General features: G+C 41.5%; 8 protein-coding genes across 8 annotated transcripts; 7 read left to right on the top strand and 1 right to left on the bottom strand.

The window, feature by feature from the left end:
* Window positions 1-1,440: 1,440 nt before the first annotated feature.
* Window positions 1,441-2,034, top strand: SS1G_09906 (predicted protein; the record flags this gene model as incomplete). The annotated part of the gene is made up of 1 exon (XM_001589223.1): window positions 1,441-2,034. One exon carries the CDS (start codon window positions 1,441-1,443, stop codon window positions 2,032-2,034), a length of 594 nt encoding a protein of 197 aa, XP_001589273.1.
* A 1,440-nt stretch (window positions 2,035-3,474) lies between these two features.
* On the top strand, window positions 3,475-4,849 carry SS1G_09905 (predicted protein; the record flags this gene model as incomplete). Its single annotated transcript, XM_001589222.1, has 3 exons — window positions 3,475-3,537; window positions 3,592-3,805; window positions 4,119-4,849. 3 exons carry the CDS (start codon window positions 3,475-3,477, stop codon window positions 4,847-4,849), a joined length of 1,008 nt encoding a protein of 335 aa, XP_001589272.1.
* A 578-nt stretch (window positions 4,850-5,427) lies between these two features.
* SS1G_09904 (predicted protein) lies at window positions 5,428-5,707 on the top strand (the record flags this gene model as incomplete). The annotated part of the gene is made up of 2 exons (XM_001589221.1): window positions 5,428-5,460; window positions 5,591-5,707. The coding sequence occupies 2 exons, from the start codon at window positions 5,428-5,430 to the stop codon at window positions 5,705-5,707; spliced, it is 150 nt and encodes a 49-aa protein (XP_001589271.1).
* A 480-nt stretch (window positions 5,708-6,187) lies between these two features.
* SS1G_09903 (predicted protein) lies at window positions 6,188-6,727 on the top strand (the record flags this gene model as incomplete). Its single annotated transcript, XM_001589220.1, has 1 exon — window positions 6,188-6,727. The coding sequence occupies one exon, from the start codon at window positions 6,188-6,190 to the stop codon at window positions 6,725-6,727; it is 540 nt and encodes a 179-aa protein (XP_001589270.1).
* A 566-nt stretch (window positions 6,728-7,293) lies between these two features.
* On the top strand, window positions 7,294-9,155 carry SS1G_09902 (hypothetical protein; the record flags this gene model as incomplete). The annotated part of the gene is made up of 3 exons (XM_001589219.1): window positions 7,294-7,570; window positions 7,643-8,195; window positions 8,261-9,155. The coding sequence occupies 3 exons, from the start codon at window positions 7,294-7,296 to the stop codon at window positions 9,153-9,155; spliced, it is 1,725 nt and encodes a 574-aa protein (XP_001589269.1).
* Window positions 9,156-9,993: 838 nt separating this feature from the next.
* SS1G_09901 (predicted protein) lies at window positions 9,994-10,272 on the top strand (the record flags this gene model as incomplete). The annotated part of the gene is made up of 1 exon (XM_001589218.1): window positions 9,994-10,272. The coding sequence occupies one exon, from the start codon at window positions 9,994-9,996 to the stop codon at window positions 10,270-10,272; it is 279 nt and encodes a 92-aa protein (XP_001589268.1).
* Window positions 10,273-11,224: 952 nt separating this feature from the next.
* On the bottom strand, window positions 11,225-11,685 carry SS1G_09900 (predicted protein; the record flags this gene model as incomplete). The annotated part of the gene is made up of 2 exons (XM_001589217.1): window positions 11,225-11,436; window positions 11,676-11,685. The coding sequence occupies 2 exons, from the start codon at window positions 11,683-11,685 to the stop codon at window positions 11,225-11,227; spliced, it is 222 nt and encodes a 73-aa protein (XP_001589267.1).
* A 497-nt stretch (window positions 11,686-12,182) lies between these two features.
* On the top strand, window positions 12,183-12,275 carry SS1G_09899 (predicted protein; the record flags this gene model as incomplete). The annotated part of the gene is made up of 1 exon (XM_001589216.1): window positions 12,183-12,275. One exon carries the CDS (start codon window positions 12,183-12,185, stop codon window positions 12,273-12,275), a length of 93 nt encoding a protein of 30 aa, XP_001589266.1.
* Window positions 12,276-13,266: the final 991 nt, after the last annotated feature.

Raw genomic sequence — 13,266 nt, 5'->3', positions numbered from 1 at the left:
AAGCCTACATAATGTTAACATTCTGCAAAGTCCTATAATCGAATTCCCCCTCGAGCCATCCTTCATAGTTAATGTTCTCTGAACGTGGGGAGCAAATCCATTTTCGAATGATGGAAATTAGTTACCTGAGTATAAATCCTTTGTTACGCCCTCTGATGTTCACAGGTTTGATGGCGGTATAATATTCGCTATGTTTGGCTTAAGCTTCTGGTCAGTCTACTAGGTATCCAAGTCTCAATCAAAGGCGAGGGGGTTTCTTGGTATATGATATTGACAGTTTCTAGCTGATTTAAAAGGGAACACGATGATGATGTCAGGAGATTGTTATGGTGCCTCATGCCAGTTAGGAAACAATTACTGGGTACTAGGTGCCTCCTGACGATGATTAATGCTCATTGTCCATGAGCTGCACTTCAACCAAGGTATCCCAGGCATCTCAATATCTCAGGCACATCTAAAGCAGTACCTGCGATATTTCCTGTTGTCATACAAGAACCATTATTTAATTTTTTCTGCGTCCTGGTAATATTTATTTAGTTACATCAAGTGATGGCTATGTCACGTGGATATTCATATGCATCTACGGCTTTATACCACCCACCATCTTGTGCTATTTTACCCGTCAAGTTGACAAAAGGATTCTAGTTTTATGTTCTTCTCATGATACTTTCTTTTCTTGCTAAAGCACTTTTGTTTCCCTTATTGCCCCTGCAAATTTCTTCCTCTAAAGTCCTCTAATTCAGACATCAGCTGAGGTTATATGACCTTCATCGGGTGCAAGATCATACATAGCCAGTGCGGGTACCTCATCAAACTGGAAATTGATGTTGCTTGTGGAGTTATGGATCAGCCGGAGAGAGATTATAACGTTCAGCATATGAAGAAGATTGAGACAGCAAAGATGGTAAATCAAGAAACCTCTTTTTTTGTTTGAGTACATCGGGCAGCTCACAAAAGACAACCATCCCAAAAAGATATCATTAGATATTTTAGTACTTTAATACGCTGTTCTATACTACGAAGCCACAACCTTGAAGCCTACCAAACTCTCTGCGGAGTAGTAATACATGGAAAAGTGGCGGTGCGTTGATGGTTCTAAGAATATTCACAGTATGTTTCTTTGGAGTCATACTGTTCAAAAAATTCATGACCCTGTTTATTTTTTAAATCATAATCCTTTCTAGCTTTTGTATATAAGTATCTTTTCCGCCAAGCTATTTTCATTAAAATCAAACTTTATTGAAAACCTCTTGCAACTCTCAGAATTTTAGTGGTCGACAGCCGTCATATTAGCATCCTAGATACACATTACATGATCTTCTATATCCACGCTTTTACCTCCACGTCCTCAAAGATACTTCAAAAAGCTAACAGAGCTATATTGTGGTCAAAATCTCTTGATATATCTACAAAAACTCTTCAATTTCAGGCAGAATTGCCATGGCTGTATCAGAAGTCGGGTTAGCATCCGAAAAATACATAATGCTACTGAAGGATTCTGTACCTGATGAAGACCCAACCATTCCCCTGACAACGACATCTTCGCTTTCCACACAGCCTCCTTTCATGGGAAAACCCCCACTTCCTGCTCTTGCCGTAGAAGTTTTATGGTACAGCTATGAGAAGAAATTCAACGAATTCCTTAACATTCCATATTCTCCATTCATCATAAGGCTCCAACAATTATCCGCATCACTTAACAATAACAATATCTACAAAGCGCCAACTGTTCCTAAGATTTCCCCGAATCCGTTGACCGAAAAAGACTTACAGGATGCAAAGCACAAGATGATTGCGCAGCTGGTCAAATATCAAACAAAGAGATTTGAGAATGTCTATGGAAGTCACGACAAGACTATATTGTCACTTCGGTTTGGGGAGCTGGATTGGTACTACGAATCGCATAATAATGCTCTCATTGACTTTTACGGTGCTCGAAATGATCAAATAGAATTGGACACCCTCAGAGTAAGAGCCTGGCAAGCTGGAGCTCGTTGGAGGCACGTAGAATCGGAATTTTTGCTAGAAACATAGGGGTTTTCCACTTTTCGGTCGCTTTCGGATTCCTGCTTGATGGAACCGTTAATCCGTTGATGTTGATATGGGTCTTTTTTATACATACGTTATATTTGATTTGAATGAGTAAGATATGGATTGACTTATGTCACAGTCTGTGATCCAAATTGTACAGGAAAACCTCTACTCGAACCAGCTTCTTTTAATATCTTTCACAGTACCTTAGTACTTTTAATCAAGCGACGCATTCTCAAACAACACATCTCTGTAATTGCAATCATGTTCCATAGCAATGCAGAATCTAAATAACCTATACACACACCTGTCGCCTCAACCTGAATCATAACCTCAAATGCATACAACTATCCGCGGAAGATACGCGCCGCCATTCGCCGTTACGTCGAGAAGGCTGCGAAGACAGTTATTAGTACAGAACGTATTGGTCAAAAGGTATTGAGGGATATGAAGATCATGAAAGAAGGGCATGATGACAGACGAAGTAGTGCTAGCCGTCTAACGAGTTTGTTCTTTTGTTTTATGAAATGGAAATATATGATAGGGATTTATACTAGTTTTGATGTTTTGATAGTTTGGTCAAGACTTTGTTGTGCGAGAGATCTTGCATCCATGGACTTGTCGGGCGGAGAAGGGATAGTAAGTTACCTGAATGGCATATGCAAATTAGGATATTATCAAAACTCTAGAGGTTAACATTCTATATCTTCATATTCCATGAAAGATGTGAATGAGTTTTCATATGGAGTATCCTTTAGCCAGTGAAATCAAAGACACGGCGCCAAGCGCGGATTCAGATTTCCCGCAGCTACCTATTCTCTGATGATATCAGTAAGATAGGAAGTATTCATTCACGGTAAATGTGGTGATTCATTATTCAATGCACGTATGCCGACTAACTTCCACACGCATTTACGTTTAGTATCGGCTTCCAAAGCTATAACAAATCTTCAATCTTCTCACCCAAATCCTTTGATAACTAACTACTTTATCATTTGCAATTCCTCCAACAAGCCTATACCCAAAATAAAAATCTATGACCTACTATCTAGAACTCAAACACTCCCGACTCATTTATAAACCTAAGCTCTCTAGTTCCTGAGGCATCACTAGTCATGCACAATCCAACCACAGACTCCTCCACAAACCTCCAAAACCTACTACCCGAAACAACAATACCAGCCGCCTCTATCCACACTCTGCCTCCAACCCCAGAAGAAATCACAAACCAACATACCGAAACAAACCCCATCAAAAAATCCCCAAATTCCAAACCCACCAGTAACAACAAACAATATCCAGAAACTTCCCATCGACCACCAGAATACACCTCCTTCAGCACCTTCGGCCTAGAAGAACCCGAAGGACCTAAAAGTCTAGAAATTCCTAGAAAGGAAAATCCAGCTCTTGCTGATACTCCTACAGCTATGGAACAAATTAAAAATGCACTGGGTTTTGAGCAACCTCAAAAGTAAGGATTCTCGAGTCCGAGCATGCGATTTTTCGGTATGATTTTTGTTATTTACCAGAGAGGGTTTTCAGCTGCTGACTTTTGCGTAGGGGAGTGGTTTATTTGTGGGAGTTGTGTGCGAGGGTTTATCGTTTGATGATGAGGCGAGATTGTTGGGGAGGTTGGGATCGCAGATCTTCAGGGATGTAGCGACGATATGTCTGCGACTTATCGAGTTCGGTTTAGGGTGCTTGGGTTCCGAGAATCGTTATTGTGGTATCATGTTTTTGGGTTCAGGTCGAGCTGCTTCGTTTTGTATGGCGGGTGAGTATTGTATTCACTGTATTTTTATTCTCTATTCGGGTACTCATCTTTGGCTGAGAACCCATTCTTCATGACTGTACATCATTATTCTCAGATTCCGAATGGAATTGTTGACTGTCAGATGTACACTGATGATTCGAAACATTTCAAAGAGTCAGCAAAATATGACTTCAAGAGCTATGTATATTACCTTCACCATCGAAGATCGACCTAGTTAGACCAACCGACCAGAAGACTTTACCCATTGCTCGAGCTCGCATAAAAACATCACAAACAACCGAACAATAATCCATCGACAGATTATTCCTCGCAGCCAAGATGGTCTTCTTCCAGCACCGTTCCAAAGCTCGTAGAGAACTCGCTAGTAATGAAGCTGCACTCGATTATTACAGAAAGAAGCATTCTTTACCACCGATGCAACAACCGCAGCGAATCCAACTTCATCCACTAACCCCAAGGGCACAGGAAGTAGTGGATACATCATCAGCTCCAATATCTATCGGCAACGTGTTTCAAGAAGGTATAACAAGCTTGCCAGTGATTTGTCTCTCTGAACCTCATGTTCTCCGACTTCAAAAATTAAAAGCGCAAAGACCCAAAGACTCTTCATCTCCAAATGGCGAGAAACGACTACGCAAAGAGAACAAACGAACCGAAGCAAAGGGGAAGATGGAAAAGATAAAGAAGAAAGAGAAGATGAATAAGAGTACATCAATAGAAGAAGATCAACCTCGTACGATTGATATCATTACACAACCGACATCAATCTCATCCCTAAAAATTCGCAAAGCTTCCCAAACAAAGCTTCAAAAATACATTAACTTCACGTCCCCCAAAAAATTATCCAAGAAATCGCCCGAATCACCCGTGGATAAAGTAAAGGAGAAAGTCAGCGAGAGATTCGAGGAGGAAATTAAAGAGGAAGTCGAAAAGGAAGACGAAAATGAATTCAACAGCCATATTGAAACGGCAGCCAACACGTCTCTTTTATTCAAGCCAGACACCACAACTTTCACAAACAATCCTAATTGGCCTTTGCGTTAGTCCGAAATCTTATCTCCTAGGATTTCGATACGTCGGTCGGTTCTGTGAGGAGCATATTCATGATTGCTCGGAGGGAACGTCGCAGTGAAAGGAAAGGATAGGGGTTAGGAATTTTGTTACAGGCTGAAATCAAAAGAGACTCGCGAGACTCCTTGGATGAGTAGTGCGAATTAGATGGAGCGATTGAGGGAAAGGAGCCAATTGAACTAGTGACGGGAAACAAGCGAGTTGGATGAAAAGGGGCAAAGTGGGTCACTTAATTGTAAAATTCGGGATCTAGGCTTGAAATTTATATGTCTGATTCTGGGCGATATCTGGAGCTATATTGTATTTCGTAGTACCAATTTCGTAGTTGTTAACCACATATTCTCATCCGAAATTCACGCGCAAAGTCATTCAATTGACTATTAGATGATTGAATCCAATAACAACGGAAAAGGAAAAGAAATTATTCATAGGACTATCACCACTGTGTTGTATAGTTTCTTCACCTCGACATCTTTCGGCTCTAAACCGAACAACCCCATTCAAATCAACAATATTTCATCAATACACACATTACAGGTCCATTACTCGAAATGTTTGATGTTACACTTGTCCCATCAAAGGATGTAAGTTCAATCCTCTAAACTCACGCTCCAAAATCTCAAATTCCTGCTCCAAGTGACCGTGCATCCTTTTCATTTTCTGATGAAGCTCTGATTCTCCACTTTTCCGGAAGCTAACTAGCCAATTTTACAGTCTGCAGGATCTGAATGGTCTAAAGGAAAAACTTCTTCTCATAGCTCTATAGTTTACCTTGCTGAAACAGACAAGTTCGAAGAGCTCCATCTCGATGATGCCAAAGATGATAACTAAGATTCCTGCAACGAAACAGCGCCAGCATCCACCAAGTGTACTAATGGATACGAAACGACAATTACACCACCTAGGCGAGTACATTTACCTGATAGAAAAGAGTTTGTCCCAGGCATTGACAGCGATACTACCGGTATAATGGAGTCTGCAGAGCCCGAACGGCCGAACGAACAAGCTTCACATCTCTACAATCATCACCGTGCTGGATTGGATAATTTGGAATGGCGGCTCGACAACACGCAGGATAACATCCACGACTATAACGACGGAATACCACAAAACTCCACCTGGTGGCCCACTCGATGGTCAACGTGGTCCTCTGCATTTAGCTCAGCGATTCCACCACCTAGCCACGTTTACCTACCCAATGAAACGACTCACAATACCACACCCAGAAATCTTGATCGTAACACCAGTCTCACCGGAAGAAAAGCAAACAATGGTTTCGACAAAACAAAAATTCTGTTAGCTGATCAACTAATGAATCGAGTTGCTTCCATGAACGGAAGCAGAAGCCGTACCCAAGCTACCTCCTGCAAGGATCTCACTCAAGATCATCGAAAATTGTACGAAGAGGCAGCAGAGTCCTTTATCGAATACGTAAAGAAACTAATTTTGCAATCTGAAGGTCCGAACCAACGAGTTGATGACTGGATGGTTATGGGGTTTATCGATGAAGCGTACACAGTGCCAGAAAACGGGGAGAAGAAACCATATCTTTTTGGAGAATGGGAGTATCTCTGGGCGATTGATAGAGACGACATTGCGACGACGAAATTACCGGTGCAAGTGGAAGCTTCTCCACCGCGTCAATCGTGGAGAGAAGACTGTTTGTGGTTTCCGGAGCATCTCATACCGACCGTTGAGGATTGGAAATGGTGGTGCGGAGAATGGAAGAAAGTGCCGGGAGCAATTTGGGAGTGGAAACCGACGGAGGAGATATGGCCGTGGCAACGGAAGTATTGGGCTGAAGCTCATGTATCGAGGAATAAATCTGGAGTTCCAGAAGATACGTCCTGAAGGAAGGAAGATATAAATTTGCTAGTGTTTTTTGATAAATGAAATCTTGAGTAGGGTTCTTTAAGCAGGAGCGGGGGGGGTTAGATCATAGTCCTTTGCCATGAAACTTTTCTGGTTCTACTGCATTTGCACAATAGAGCACTGGTTGAGAGCTGTTCTCAAAGTGTATATTAGGAGCAAGACTATTACGCATAACGAGATTAGACATGGAGAAAGAAGTTTAAGGAAAACATCGATAACATTAAACTATGAAACTATAAGATCGTAATATGTCACGAGATTTTTGAAAACTCACCGCTTTTAACACGTGCAAGCGGTGAACGAATGTAGCTTCTTTTTGCCAGTCATTTAATTTACCCCAATTCAGATTTTCGAAAAAAATCCAGCTCTTCAATCAAGAGAAAATATACCCTTCGCACAACTTGATATTCATTTGAATTGCTACATCACTTGCTCAGTTTGATAAGATTGTCAAAGCTGCATAGAATCTAATATCTCAGCTCAAGTTAAACTTTACTTTTGTCAAAGCACCTCAAATCGCATCATCACCCCCACCATTCGATATCATGGAGAAAACTGTAGGACTTTTGGGAGGGGGACAGCTGGGGCAGATGCTCTGCGAAGCTGCAAATCCTCTTGGTGTTAAGGTTATCATTCTTGATGCACCAAACTCTCCTGCTAAACAAGTAAATGCCAAGAACGACCATCTCGATGGTTCTTTTATCGACGCAGAGAAAATCCGCGAACTTGCAAAGAAAGTCGATGTTTTGACAGTGGAAATTGAACATGTTGACACATACGTATTAGAAGAGCTGGCAAATTCTGGGGTGGAAGTGCAACCCAGTAGGTTTCCATCTTGTCTTTCATTGTGGATATCTTGATTTAAACTTTAGAACAACACTAATATACAACTAGGCTGGAAGACATTGCGAGTCATCCAAGACAAGTATTTACAAAAGGAGCACCTCATCAAAGCTGGAGTACAAACTGCAACATCACAGGCGGTTGAAGCTGGAAACCTTGAGGAGTTTGGCCGCACGCACGGGTACCCATTCATGCTGAAGGCAAGGAAAGATGCCTATGATGGACGAGGTAATTGTCCGGTGAAATCAGAATCCGATATCAAGAACGCCCTTGAAGTTTTAAAGGATAGGTCGTTATATGCTGAGAAATGGGCAAGCTTCAAAATGGAGCTTGCGGTTATGGTTGTGAAGACTGAAAATGAAGTTTCCAAGGATGGGGACTCTACCATTGCATACCCGGTTGTCGAGACAATTCACGAAGATAGCATTTGCAAATTAGTCTATGCTCCAGCAAGAGGAATTTCCAATGATCTCCAAAAGAAAGCACAAGCCCTGGCGCGAAAAGCAGTGGGAAGTCTTTGGGGCAAGGGTGTCTTTGGAGTTGAGCTCTTTGTTATGGAAGATGGTCAACTGCTAGTCAATGAGATTGCTCCTCGACCTCATAAGTAAGTGCCTTGACCCGGCAATTCAATGGTGAAATCAAACGAGTACTGACATCATCCTACTAAAGCTCGGGACATTACACAATCGAAGCATGCCCAACAATGTCACAATATAAATCGCAGCTCCTTTCGATATTAGGCATTATGCCATCGTTCCCTAACTCGACTATCCCTTCAATGTTCCCCGCAACTATAATGTTGAACATCCTCGGCGGCGCATCAAAGGATTCCCACAAAGAATTAATGCAACAAGCCGCTGCAATACCCACAGCCAATCTCCATATGTATGGAAAAGAATCCAAACCAGCGCGTAAAATCGGGCACATCACTGTCATTGGCAATTCTATGGCTCAAGCCGAACAGCTCATCTCCCCCCTAATCACTCTTAGTGACAACATGCGTGCCGACCGTAAAGGTCTCCCCAAATCCACATCCACCACAATCTCAACCCCATCCTCCACACAAAAACTCGTCGCTATTACTATGGGCTCAGACTCAGACTTACCCGTCCTGAAACCCGGTCTCGCTATCCTCGATTCTCTCCAAATCCCATACTTCCTTACCATAACATCCGCACATCGTACACCACAACTCATGGCAGATTTTGCACGTGATGCCGCTTCCAACGGCTTCAAAGTTATCATAGCGGCTGCAGGAGGAGCTGCCCATTTACCTGGTATGATCGCTGCGCAAACTCCTCTTCCAGTTATTGGAGTACCAGTGAAGGGTAGTACTTTGGATGGAATGGACAGTCTTCTGAGCATAGTACAAATGCCAAGAGGAGTTCCTGTCGCAACTGTTGCGATTAATAACAGTGTTAATGCAGCATTGTTGGCCGCTAGGATAATAGGGGCTAGTGACAGTGTCGTGTTTGCAAAAATGGAGGATTACATGAAGAAAATGGAAGACGAAGTTGTAGGAAAGAAGGGACGATTGGAAGAGGTCGGCTGGCAGGGTTATTAGCTTTTGGCGGCTATAAAATCAGATTTATATTATATTGATAAGGGTATATATATTCAAATAAAATTTAAAGAAATAAGTTTAATACTCTACTTTCAGACTGTGACGCCTCACACCTCCGGGTCACGTGGCATGCCCCGTTTGTATTTAATCACAGGAAAACTCTCTACTCTTGTTTTCCTTCTTTTCTCCTTAGCTTAGTATTTTTTAATACAAGATACTTTACCCAGTATCCTTGAGTGTGACAGTAAGCGAAATTTTGAAGCAAAATTCGGGTTAAGTTGACGACTTGGCGTTGCTCATGATCAGTAGAACTTCTCCTTCAATAATATCTTAAACAAGAGAAATAGAAAGAGAGATCTATCCTCCTAGGAGCAAAGTGATATCCAGGTTGCTTGGAAACAAATATTACGGTCTCCAAATTCATTATGATAAAGAATATCGACGTAGAACCTGCATGACCAACAAGAAATCTTATTTTGATATATGGTTGTCTTAGCTTGGAAACGTTGCTTGAAAGTTTGGTGTGTAGTTCTGACCTAGCTACTTTTGATGATTAGGGAAAAGTTATTGCCTAGCAAATATTATGGATGATGAGAAGATATCGATTCAGAAATGAACGAGTGAATAGATATAGAGCTGTATGACATGATCCCTACCAAAGAAGCATGTGAGTGCAAAAAATGACTATGACTACTAGTATGACTGTGAGTGCTAGCATATAGGTAACTACAAGTAGTCGGAATTTCTCCACCTCATCACTTTCGAATAAACATACAACAAATAATTATCTCATACATACAACCGCACTTAAATCACTTAAAACCCATTGGATTTAAATATGGATAGGCACCCATGGAACCGCGTATATTTGAATCTACGAGAGGATATGGGAAAAGGAAGGAGAGGTGTCAGAATAACCGATAGTCTGGGATCTACTTTCAACGAGTTTGAAGGAAACCTAAATGAGCTATACCGGGCAAATGCAGATAGCGGAATAACAAATACCATCAGGACGAAACTGGTGCCCCATTTTGAACACCTCCTCTCTTTCGAAAAGGCTATTGGAATAGCAGCAGCCAGCACCGAAGTTGGATCCATCGTCTGGATGGCTGCATAGCTATGCTAGAGGTACTATTTACACCCAGCAACTTTGTTTGGTACGTCCTGATAATAACTAACTGCAACAGGCCTCCTGCCGCTGATCTTCACACATAGATGGTACTATCGATCTACTGGCCAACTTCTATAGGTGCTTCCCATTATTCGAGGACTATTTGAGCTATTCTCTTAAGAAGCGCATCTTGGCTTCCTTGTGCGGAATTTCTACGAAGACTGTGGGTAGTTTTGACTGAGGGTGATAAAATACTGTGACAAGAAATCTTCGGGCTTGCATCACCTCCCCCACTTTTGCAAGAGATGCTAATATCGTTAGGGGATGTTATTGAGCCGCTTTGGTGATCTAAGGGTCCTGAGAATCTTCTTAACATTAGAAAAAAATTCGACGGCCACAAAGCTGCCTTTGACGAAAGATGTCGATTCGCAGAAGTCAAGCTTCTCGTGGGTTACGATGGACGAGTGGTTACTCATGGCTTTCCGAGGTCAGAGACTGTGAGTAACTTCAACAATCACATGTCACGGTACCAGCTATTTCCATGACCAGCATTTGTTGTAATAGCTACACAGGCGCATTCAAAATCTACAGTTAAAACTCACATCCGAACTTATATCTTGTTTGATTCATGGAATAGGCGGGATTGGAGAAACACAATCCGCTGTGGAGTACAGCTATATTACCAGCAGGAATATGCATGTCGCATCTGGGTGAATGCAGAGAGCCCTGCAAGTCTCAACGAGCCTTATGAACGGGCTGCGCTCAAGATAATCGGCAAACCAGTGCATCCCCCACAAGATTTTATGAAAGAGGTCATGGGATTGGCTCGAAACTACGGATAAGTTCTGAAGCCAATTAACAACTTGTTCCTTCATTAATGACGTGTTGATACAGAAATCAAATGGCTCCTAATACTAGACAACGTTGAAGAGTGAAAGATTATCAAGCCACATTTCCTTTATTTTGTAAGGGGCAATCGGTGATTTTGATGACTTCGCAATTCGAAGGCTTGAAACACCGAGCCACCATCAATCATGACATGAAGTACCTGGAAATATCTTTGGGCGCCAAATTGCTCCTCAAGTCTGTTCACCAAGACAGGGAACCCAACCACATCGAGGAGAGAGCAGCCAATCGATTGTGCGAAATGTTTGGGGCCTAGCACAGGCTCTAGCTCATATTGGTGGCTATGTTAGCCAGAGACAAGGGACTCTAAGTGAGTGCACGTGCAAAGATCAAATTGATCGCCGGTTCGCTTCTACGGGGACAAGAAAGCCTGTGACCGTAGAGGAGTATGAGAAACGCCTCGAGAACGCCTTTGACATCGCTCTAACGTAGCTTAAACTTAATTCGAGTCTAGCACGAAAATTTATGGATATTATGGCATTTTCTCTCGCCGGATAGCATACCGAAAGACATCATGACTGAGTTTTTGGAAACGAACAACGATACATGGGCACTGGAGCATGCTAAAAATCAGTGAGTGGTACATTTTATACACTTTTGAGTCAATTACTTTATCTGACATGAACCCAACCTGTTTTAGTTTGCAAGAAATAATGCCCAACCTACTTCGACATTGACTAATACGCCGAGTTAAGAGTGACGACGATAATTTATCGTTCTCTATGCATCGAACATTACAGCATGCTTTGATAGTTAAACTTGGATCAAAACCCAACGAGGCACAAAGCATTTTTTCTCACGTGTATAGAAACTGTGCGACGCTTTATGCCAGAAACATCAGTTACCCAGACACCAAACAAATCGCTATGGCCGCAGCTAGATTTCGCGGCATTTCATGCCCTCCGGCTTCGTCAACTGTATAAAAGTGGCTCGCCGATCAACTTCGAAAGCACTTTGCATTACCAAGGATGTTTTACGACGCAGATTTTCACATATGGGAAGTACCCAATATGAATGAAAATGAAGGGGCTAGATTCTTCGCCGCAGCAGGAAGAATTCTGCGAAGTATGAGCCATGAGATTGATACTAGAAATAAGCTTTAGGTAAAAATTCACGCGATGATGTCTCAATTGATTGAAAATATCGGTGTTATTAGTCCTCTAAGATGTGAAGGCGATGACACATATTACACCATTTTGCCGATAGATATTTCTACACATAGATAAATCTCGTAGAATTATCTAGTTCGAAGACCTCAAAAACCATGATCTCTACTTTTGACAAGAGGGTACTACTTTCATTTATCATCATTTTCAAGTCGCAAATCAAGAATGACACTCTTTCATTTTTAACTTGAGTCAAATCGAATCTCAGTCGAACTCTGCTATCGTTTTTCTATCATAGAGAGACCTAGCTTCTGGTCTACTCTAGGCTTAATATGATCCTCTCGTAGGCAAAAACAACTTTAAAGATGCATCATTTTCACTGAGCACAGCGGCCTAACAACGTATCAAGTAACTGCCACAGTAGTCACGATAGGACGGAACTGAATATCCTCATTCATATTTTCTATTTTTTTTAAACATTAATCTTTTATAGTATCGACATTTGACATATTGACGTTTGAAGTCTTGTTTTTACTGCACCAGTGTTAGTAGCATCATTTACCGAAAACTTAAATAGCAATTTCACCCCTATTAAATTCGGCAATATCCTTAGCGAGCGATATATGAAGCTCGATGATATCCACAGATAGAAGGAACAAATTAAACGAAATAATGATCTTCAATACTTCACGAGCATCTCACCTTTATCTAGAGAGTGAAGGGAGCTGTAGAAATATTACAGCGAAAAAGTTTGAAGGGGCAGTAAAGGGGAGTAATAACGCAAGACTCTATTTAGGTGGTAAAAAATCCAGGATGCTGAATATTACTCACTCACTGTCTTTTGGACTAACAATACAATATATTCATTTCATATATAGTAGAGATAATATTAAGGAAATAATCGTTCGAAATTTGAACTGAAACTTCTGAAAGTATATCTTCGACCTACGGAATCTATATGGTTCCTGATAACTATATACTCTGATCC

The sequence above is a fragment of the Sclerotinia sclerotiorum genome, genomic scaffold (genome assembly GCF_000146945.2).
Source record: "Sclerotinia sclerotiorum 1980 UF-70 scaffold_14 genomic scaffold, whole genome shotgun sequence".
Taxonomy (NCBI): domain Eukaryota; kingdom Fungi; phylum Ascomycota; class Leotiomycetes; order Helotiales; family Sclerotiniaceae; genus Sclerotinia; species Sclerotinia sclerotiorum.
Note: the sequence above shows the minus strand (reverse complement) of the source record. Positions and strands in the feature narration are given on the sequence as shown.